Source organism: Notothenia coriiceps, unplaced genomic scaffold (genome assembly GCF_000735185.1).
Source record: "Notothenia coriiceps isolate Sejong01 unplaced genomic scaffold, NC01 NC01_scaffold00032680, whole genome shotgun sequence".
Lineage (NCBI taxonomy): Eukaryota > Metazoa > Chordata > Actinopteri > Perciformes > Nototheniidae > Notothenia > Notothenia coriiceps.
In genome coordinates, this window is record NW_011365381.1 from 173259 (window position 1) to 183810 (window position 10552).

General features: G+C 37.6%; 1 protein-coding gene across 1 annotated transcript in view; it reads left to right on the forward strand.

Moving 5' to 3' along the window:
- The first annotated feature begins 536 nt into the window (after positions 1-536).
- Positions 537-10552, forward strand: part of LOC104961060 (neuropilin and tolloid-like protein 1) — a 12852-nt gene continuing 2836 nt past the window's right edge. The window contains exons 1-5 of the mRNA XM_010789266.1: positions 537-564; positions 2588-2722; positions 2818-3066; positions 6769-6810; positions 6967-7094. Coding sequence (XP_010787568.1) covers positions 537-564; positions 2588-2722; positions 2818-3066; positions 6769-6810; positions 6967-7094 — 582 coding nt within the window. The remainder of the gene's footprint in view (positions 565-2587; positions 2723-2817; positions 3067-6768; positions 6811-6966; positions 7095-10552) is intronic.

Consider the following 10552-nt stretch of genomic DNA (forward strand, 5'->3'; position numbering starts at 1 on the left):
TTTCTCTTTTGGTTTGATTAGGACACATCCTGGGGATTTCAGAATAGGCTACTGGGTGTGGATTTATTGGCTTCATATCGCAATATTCCAGAAGTCTGAAACGCAAAAATTGTCCCACAATAGGCTAAATCACCCAACCAAGAATATTGTTACCTTTTTTGTATCCTTCCTTCCTGATTACATACGTTACTCCCCAAGCCGGCATACACACATACGCACGTGCACACGCACTGCGGGTCGCACTCGCAGCATTGTCAATGAGTGTATACGTTTTGAGAAGATTATGCGACTGCGTCCTAAAGGTGGAGCGAAAATCATGAAGGTTTGTGCCGGAGGGGACGTGGGAATAATCCTTTGAGTTCTCGGGGAGAATGACAGAGAGATGGAAATGTCGATTGGCTCTCGGATTATTCGCATATTGTGAGGAGCTGATGGACGACGGACTGAGGGATATTTTCCCCCAAAGAATGGACGTTTGATCAACTTTATTGAATTGAAACATTTGTAACAGAGCTGCTCATCCTCAGGGAACAGAAATGGTGCACAAACTTCTGCTGCACATCGGTAAGTTTACAGCTGCACACGTTTCAAAACCTGTTAGTATAGGCTATATATGTGCATCATGTTGTGCCTCAAATACTTCAACACGATTGGTTGCGTGTTTTTGTATTATAACCTTTATATATACAGTCTATGGTTATAACCAGTGGTGTAAAGTAACTGAGTAGATCTACTCAAGTACTTTACTGAACTACAAGTTTGAGGTAATTTTACTTTACTTGAGTGTTTCAACATACTTGTACTTCTACCCCATTCAGAAGTTAATTGTGCACTTTTACTCCACAACATTTATGCATAGTTACTTTGCAGATTTTGCAAATTTTGATAAATAATGTGAAATAAAATCAACAAATCAAAAGCTATCCTGCAGTACAAAGTCATTATATTAGCTGCACATTTACCAGCTTTGATAACCACGTCAATAATTATAATCGAATCGCTATATAATATTCAGAAATGGGCCAATCTGCATACAGAGTACTTTCACTTTTGGTAGGCCTACTTTAAGTATTTTGATGCCAATACTTTTCTACTTTTACTTGAGTAACATTTTGATTGTAGGGCTTTTACTTGTAACAGAGTATTCCTACACTCTGGTGCTACTTAAGTCAGGGTATATGCAGGAATCCTGAAGTCAAATGTAATACCTTTTAAGAACTTTTTTTAAGACCCTTTCCATACATTTTAATACCTCACCGCCACTTGGAGTTTTAACCGGTTACATTGGCGACACTCTTTTCCTCACATTTACTATCCAGTATTGATTGTCCTTCCTCCTTATCTTCCAACCATTTGGACACAAACTTGCATTTCCCCATAAAGATGTTGTGTAACAACCGGCGTAAACGGACCTTCGTGCGCTACCAAGCAGTGAGCGTGCGATATACTGTTCAGATGACGTCAAATCCAACGGGATACCATAACTACACAGAATCACACTACACGGTCTACGCAATGATTACATTCAGGCAGACTGTAGAATACAGCCTCTTTGGACAATTGATATCCTTATTGAAAACAAGTTACAAATGTAATACCTTTGAAAATACCGTTTAATACTTTTGAATACTTTTTAATAGCCTTAATTTTTGCTAAATTGATTTATCAACTTTTAATACTTTTTAAGACCCCGCGGACACCGTGTACACGATCTGAGTTCTCCCACCTCTGGTTATAACTGCTCTGTTGTAAACACTTTGTATTTATAACAACTGGACATTTAAGTGCATTTCTGACACATTGCAACTTTATTTGTAATCTCTTGTTTTCTGACAGCTTTGGCAGCAAGTCTCCTCTCACATGAGCTTCCGGGGGCCTCAGCTACCAAAACAAAAACTCAAGGTATCACCCTGACACACCGATCGTTCTGTAGCCTACTATTCACCATTCAAAGGCCTATTTTCTGCTAAAGCTCCTTAAAGAAGAGAAGTGCGGAATAGAAATATGAAGTACATTTTTAAACATAAATATCTTAATTATATTTATTATAATGACTTAAAATGGAATTTGTGAGAAATTAAATACAATTTAATTAATCCGACAAAACAAACAATGTGTAGACATTCTGAACTCGTAATCGATATTCATTTATTATTTTCTCACAAGATACTTGTTCAGCAGAGTAATTTAACAGTGGTTTTAAGATTTTTGAAGGGTGAATTGAATTGCCTAAAAGTAAAAAAAAGTAAGGCTGAAAACAACTACACCACAGCCACATGACTTAACGCCACCACCACTTTGTAAGAGGTATGTAAAAACTTGTACAAATAAATACCCTGCGAGTGGATTCAAGTTCTAAGACAATCACGTGGGGGAAAGGGATGAATCTCTCATAGACTTTTATACAATCAGGTTACTCTTTGCAACCAGTGGAGGTTTGCCACTGGACTAAAATCCAGTTTACCATCAATTAAAAACCCCTATTGCACTACAAGATCTTTAAAAGAAGATCAATTATGACAAACTAGTGGTGTGCTAAACACTTTCTTCTGCCTGCTGTCTTTTCACTTCTTTCTTGTGTTTGCAGTGAAGAACAACTCGGGTGTGACACCAGCTGGGCAGTGTGGGACCTGGATAAAGGAGCCTGAGGGAGGGTATTTCACCTCACCCAACTACCCAGAGAAATACCCTCCTGAGAGAGAATGTGTCTATATTATTGAAGGTGAGGCTTCCATCTTTGTTTTTTAAGGCTTTTTAAGACATTTCCGACAGTCCCATCTTTATCTCACTTTTTCTCAACCCCTCTTCTTTCTCAAGCCTCTCCACGACAGTGCATCGACTTGTTTTTCGATGAGAAGTATTCAATCGAGCCATCCTGGGAGTGTAAATTCGACCACATCGAGGTACGGGATGGGCCATTCGTGTTCTCTCCAATCCTCGGGCGGTTCTGTGGGCCGGAAAGCCCTTCATATGTCCGCTCCAGTGGGAGGTACCTGTACATCAAGTTTGTGGCTGATGGGGAACTGGAGGCCATGGGTTTCTCTGCCCATTATAACTTCACACAAGGTGAGTGATGGGTGATAAGGTTAACAGAACTAACAGGAATGCACGCTTATACGTAAATTAAGTGTTGCCAGGTGAGGCCCATTTCGGCAAAAGTTTAGCATTGACACCTGTGGCACTTTATCTAAGTGTTCTTATTGAAATTAATGAGGGTGGATAGTACAAAGTGTTAATTTAAGTTTTGAAAAACTCTTTATATTGAGTCATTTCGTATATTCCCATAATGCTAGGGATGCAGTGGTTTTTGTGATTGATAGCAGTTAGCATGTGTTAGCATTAGGGCGTTAGCAAGCCCTTGTTCTGATCCCTTCACCAACTGTGTGTCTTAAACACTCTTTAATAGTTTGACGTGAGTATTTAAATGTTGACACTAAAATGTGAATCCCAACTAACAATCATGATGACTTAGCTAAGGTAAACTTATCTCGGCAAAAGCTCAATGCGTATATTTTCAGAAGAAAGTTAGCAAATGATAAACGCGAAAAATTACCCCCAAAAAGCCTTGTTGACGAGACGGGTCCATGTTCAACATCGATGGATTCCCCTAGCATGGAAGACAATCCGTCCAGGTTAACAGTCACACCGAATGGCCCCTCCCTCACAGGGATGCATTTTGGAAAACATCATAGTTTGGGTATGATTACTTTGTTAGGCTTAAAGGAGCTTCGTTTTCATGGTTATGAAGGACAACAGTGGTAATCTGTGCAGAATAACAGGATTTTCTCAAATGAATGTTTTTTCATGGGAGGACATCCTAGTCAGGTCACAGTGGAAAAAAGTGGAAAATAATTGATTATATTATTCTGTTTATTTATTTTGTTTGTCTGCTTTATTATTGTTTTTATATCATGCCAGCTGTCTGGCTGGCAGGGTTCATGTTTCGAGTATTAATACTGCTCTAAGCCTTCCACTCCTTATTTGGCGCGCTCTCCCGACCCTGCTATAATTTTAACGTTGTTGGCTGCAACCTCTTTGACACAGATCTTCCCTTTCAGTCCCATTAAAACAGACATTGACACCGATGGACACTGGACACTTAGCCTGTTATCATTAAATTGTATTAAAGGTTGTTGGATTTTTTTTTAATTGTGCGTAGATATTGCAACTTTAAAAGTGGTCTGTTGGCTGCTGGGGATGTTCCTCCATTTCCATTTGTAGTGCAAGCACACCAGCTGATCAGGGAAGAGGAGTGGAGCATTTATTCACACACACACACACACACACACACACACACACACACACACACACACACACACACACACACACACACACACACACACACACACACACACACACACACACACACGTTAATGAAAGCTTGTCTTCAGGGGAATACAGCTTGTCAGTGCTGAGCCGCAGTAGCAGCTTAAGGGAGTCTAAGGCAGAGGCTTCATTAGCAGCAGATTTTATAGGCCACCTACACTGATGGAATGGGGAGGGGGGGCAAAGATGAATCTGCATCCCTCTGTCCATCCTTCTACACCCGTTTGTTTATTTATTTCTTTGTTTGTTTTGTTATTTTTCTTTCTTGAGCCGTTATTCGTTATCTTTTTTGTTCGGCAAGGACTCTTCCAGTGTTAACAAGGGTGTCCTTTCCATGCACTCTCCCTTTTTAAGTTGTTTGGTAATGATATTGTTTGTCTGTGTATGTTGGGACTCAGTGCTATTGTTCGGCAAATATCATACACACTTTCCTCATTCTTTTCACACAATTTACAGGTCATCCTACATTCCAGTGTTTATAAAGTTATAATCATGAATAAGCATTTATATTTTTCGGAAGCTGAAAATCTTAAGGAAATACTATTTCCCCTTTAAGAAGATTTGTTTCATTATTGGCAGATCAGGATAAGCTGATTTCTATCCGTTTACATCATATGTAATGAGTCCCCATTGCCAAGTGCTAATCTCCCATCTTATTCTACTCATTACTGGCAGGAGAGAATTACATCATTCCATATATACACATGCTTACACACATTATTTAGGACTGTAGTATTTGAAAGGGGCATTGCATTGCATTGTGTGCACAAGAGAAGTAAAAATATCACCTTTCCGTGGCTCTGTGAATTATAGTTACACAATGCAGTCACAAACAGTGTCTTGCTTTTAGCAGAGACTGTATTGTTATTGCATGCTTCTTCTTGTTTATGCTGACTTTTGTGAGTTTACAAGAATTTAAGCCAAACTTAAAGGTATGCTGTGAAGTTTTTTTAAGTTAATGTATGTTGCGAGAGGTAAACTAACTAAACTTCATCAGTATCTTTGATATCTGTTGTCATGTGTTTTTTCAGCTTCATTCAATAAATCAGTCCAGAATCTTTTCCTCCTTGTATGTAAAGTAGTTTCAAACAATGGATCACATGACTATTGTCCGCGAAAGGTTTATTTGTAGTGCGTGTACTCACGCATTTAATTTAATCTAACTGCAGTTCGGAGCATGTTAGCTTCTTTCAGTTGATTGTTTTGGCCTGCAATTGTTTCATCTGTTGGCGTCTGGTTTTGGTTCACACCATTTGATATGATTCCATGTTTGTTTAGTATACATGTTGTTTTAATCCACAATGTTCTGGTTTGTGCCACATACCTTCTAGCTGAATTATATTAAGGGAGGATTAACACAAACCATCCTATATTGTGCCTTCATCTGATTTTACATGTTTTTCTCATATTGGGTATAAATCCTCTGGGAATGCATTATTGCAACACACACACACACACACACACACACACACACACACACACACACACACACACACACACACACACACACACACACACACACACACACACAGAGGAATGAATGGGAATGATCTGGACAAGCCTGGAGCAGAGTCAGGGGTAAACATGTGGGGATTAATAAAAGTCCTTCTTGATGTGAGCCTCAGTGGACTCCATCACCTGTTTTCTTTCTTAGATTATACCTACTGACTGACACATTTGCTTGCTGAGGTGTACATGCAAACTGTACTTCCAGAAGAATTTGGAAAACAAAATAAAGAGAGTAGAATTTTTTTACCAGGTTGTCACTGCTGGCGGGGCCTAATCTGTCCTGGACTAAGCCTGTATATCAGGGTTTATAATCCATCTAGCAAGTAGATTCATCAGCACAAAGGTTTAAAACAATTTCTCTTGCCTGTCCGAGGCCAAGTGTGTGTTTTTCTTTTCAAAGAAGGGCATCGGAGGGGGGGTGGGGGGCAGAGGGAATGTACTGGTATATTATGTAAACCTTGGCCAGATGTTTTTATTTTTCTCTGCAATATTTCTTGATATATTTATCAGTTTTGTTTTGTGTATTTCTTTTTGTTGGTCTATTCTTAGATACTATTCGTTGCGTATACTATTCACATGTTGCAAATACAAAGTTTCATAATTTGAGATAGCAAATGGAATAAATGGATTATATCTACATGGTAATTCTCAATCAGGTTTAATTGTACTAGGAATGTGGATAAAAATACATTATTAATTGAATGAAACGTTTCTCCAATGTTTAGTTTAAAATTAAAACAACAATGAGTTAGTAATACGTTTGATTTGGGACATTACGTTATACATCAAAAAAGCATTTTGAGGTAATGTGTGAAATTGTTTCAATTTTTTCCATACAACTCTTTTTCTAAAGGTTGCCCCTAACTGTTCAAAGACTTCCATTAATGTCCCAAATATTTATTTATTTCTAACACGTTTATCTTCTGCTTTTAGATCCAGAGTTTACTGGAGCTGGGGAACTGCCAGCTCTGCCATGTAAGGATTTTACTTGTATTATTAAGTCACAACATAATTAGAGCTTTAATAGACACTGCTTACTATAAGTTCATACAAATGCATACATTTTTTGTGATTGAGTCCTTATTTTTGAGGCCTTAAAACTAACATTACTTTAAATATTGTATTCCACAGTTTGTGAGTTTGAGCTGAGCGGTCCAGAAGGCTTTGTAGAATCAGGCCAGATAGCCGGGGAGAGCCGAGCGCTGCAGACTGAGGCTGTAGACTGCAGGTGGTTCATCAAGGCTCCACCAAGAGCTAGGGTCCGTATCTGTCTTGAACTGTTTTGGTCTTGCTATGTGGTGGTGCTGGTGATGGTGTTGCTGGAACATGTCATTTCTTGATAACCCTTATTTGTTTACAACATTTAACTTTTCCATTTAGTTTTAGCCCTTAACCTAGTTTTTATTTGCGTAAGTGTTAGTATAAGCCACGAAGCGAAGGATTTCGAGATGAACTAGATGAACGTAATAGATTAAATGTCGATTGGCCGTTGTTAAAATGTCTTATATTTCTTTAAAATCAGTCCATCATCAAAGCTTTTGCTAGAAATGTGGAAAAACAAATTATGAGGGATAACCCAGCTAGAAATGTTTTGTTCTAAAAACATTCTGAGAATGTTACCATTCACTGTTCTATGAATGTTTTCTTTTGGTTCCCAGAATTTTCTTCTGAAAGGTAGGATAACGTTCTCTAAAAACATTCTTAAAATGTTTGGTGATAACCTTCTTAAAATGTTTTTGTTAACATTGTTAGAACATTATGCCGGACTGTTCTTGTTTTTATAAAACATTTTATAAAAACAAGAACAGTCCGGCATAATGTTCTAACAATGTTAACAAAAACATTTTAAGAAGGTTATCACCAAACATTTTAAGAATGTTTTTAGAGAANATAAAAAACACAGTTTGAAATGGGGGGAGTGATTTAGTCAAATATTGCCATTAAAATAAAAATAAAAGAAGATGCAAGACTAGCGTAAGGATAAAAATGATAGGAGAGAGGAGTTTTATCAAATATTTGTTAATTGGGTGGTGAGCATAGTCTAATGTGTTGTTGTTGTTTATTGCAAATATATACACTTCTGTTTCATTATGAGTGTTGAGATGCTTTATCCGATAAATCTTCTTTAATGTAGCCCAAAAGTGCCAGCCAGATGATGCAATTTAAACCTCATTTTAGAAAAAACTCTTCCCCGGTACATGCCCGGACCCCAGACTATGAGGATGTGAGGTTCATACAAATAAAAACAGCGTTTCACATGGATTAGGCATACTTAGATAAGTGGGCACACTCATTATACACATTTTTCTGGATTTTCGGTTAACACCATTGTGGTCCCTAATATATTCGTAGAAAGGGCAGGAAAATTGAATTAAATTGAGAACATTTTTCATTGCGGAGGACCCCCTGTTTTGTGTCCCCCCCACTTCTCAAACCAAAGTTACACCCTTGCACAAACACACTCGCTTTCTTCCTGTCACACACTCAGAGTCAGTGATCCTTACTGTGCAATCAAATTCATCTCTCTTCTACAGATTGACAGTTTGATTTATAGTGTTTTTGTTTTGTGGCATTTTGAAGAATAATAGGAAACACTCAGTTATTACCTTATATGGCTTTATTCCACACCAACAATGGCGCCATCATATTGAAACCGCATGCCTGTGTTATTTAGAACAGCGCTCAGCATATTTTATATCAACAGTGTATCCTAACAATAGCGAGAATGACTGCTTTTAAGATCCTCCAAATGTACTGTTGGCCTTTGTGTTAACAAGGTAAAACAAATATCTAGATTGAATAGAAGAAGAGAAAACATAACATTTAGCTGAGATGCAATGTGTTTGTTTTTTAAGCACAAGATTAAACATAATAAATCACAAAAACTATAACAAAAATACAAATGAACAAATGAAGTCTTGTGAAGATTCAAATTGGCTCTGCTACCACAATAAATATTTATTTAGGTGTCAGTATTAATAATAAAGTAGAACAATATTGAATAATATAACTATGAAGAAGGTGTGTGTTGTATAATTATTTTTGTTGATACTTTATGAGAACACTGAATGAGTTTTTCCTGAAGTGCTATTGTTAACACAGGACTTTCACTTGGAAGTTTTGAGCTGCTATATTCCTACTGGGATCTGTATATTTCACTAGTGATTTTGCCATCCAAAATTCCCATGAAATCCCCTTACCCAGCTAGCGGGGAACGTTCTCACAACTTTGGCTAACGTTACCTACAGGTTCTAATAATGTTTTAAAGAAACGTTTTAATCTGATGTTCAAAGAACCTTTTTAGGATGTTTATTATTTCAAATAATGTTCCTATAAGGTTTAAGGTTAACTAAGACATAAAGTTTTAACTGCAACATTCAGAGGATGTTTTGAGGATGTTATTAAGGCCTGAGATGACAGAAAGTTTTTTTATAAAACATTCCTTTAATGTGATATGTTGACAAAGGTGGAACGTTTTGCCTGCAACATTCTAAGGATGTGTTTTGGACGTTGTTGGAGTAACACATTAAAGATGTTCTTTATAAAACGTTCCCTCAATGTTACATGATAACAAATGAAGAACATTTTCAAAGCAACATTCGGATGATGTTTTCAGGAGGTTATTCTTTTTTATAAACACGTTCCTGTGATGGCAAATATTAACACGGTCATGGTCAACGTCAGATTTATTTCTAGTGAACTTTAAAAAAGAAAGTTGTTGCATTTGTTTGAAAAGGATGTTTTAAAAAATCTGATGTCACCATATTTTCCTTTTGAAAAAAACAAACAAGTACTTAATTCATGATAAGCTGTAAACTGATATTGCATGTTTGCGGTGGCATGTGTGAGTTCCCAGCTAGACATTTTTGATTCTCAAAAGATTCTGAGAATGTTACCATTCATTGTTCTAGGAATGTTTTCAGCGGGAAATTTTTGTTTGGTTCCCAGAATGTTCTTCTGAAAGGTAGGATAACGTTCTTTAAAAACATTCTTGAAATGTTTGGTGATAACCTTCTTAAGATGTTTTTGATAACATTGTTAGAACATTATGCCCTACTATTCTTAAAAGGTTTTTAGCGGGATGTTTTATTTTGGTTACCAGAATGTTCTTCTGAAAGGTAGGATAACGTTCTCTAAAAACATTCTTAACATTTTTGGTGATAACTTTCTTAAGATGTATGATCGCATTGAGACAATGAATAGGAAGTATAAAAACGAATTTGCATGCCAATATTCACTCACATGCACTTACAATCACACTAAAGGTATGTAGGCCCACAGTATTCATAATATCATATGTGTAAAACATCAGAAAATAATCACACTTTTTTTCTGACTATAAAGGTTGTGTCTCGTATGTACGTTCTAACTGTTGGATAAGCTATCTGGCCGTGTGTGGTTTGGGAGGGCTGCGCATAAATATTGTCCGCTGTTTATGAATAGTGGAGACAAATTGTTATTGCACCCTTTAGATTTGAGACCGACAGACATATAGAAGAACGGACCGACTGTGCCGTGCGTCGTTTGCAAAGTGCCCGCCGTTTTTAGCTCGCCTGTGCCCTTTACTCACCCCGTCACCGCACGTCGGAAGTATCAACACCGACGTACTCTGCTCTCAACGTCCACACCAACTAACCTCTAACCGAGGGTCGCACCGTCTCCGTCTGGTCAGTCCGTCCCCCCCCCCAATGTTTGTGATTGTCCCAAAAGTCACCCT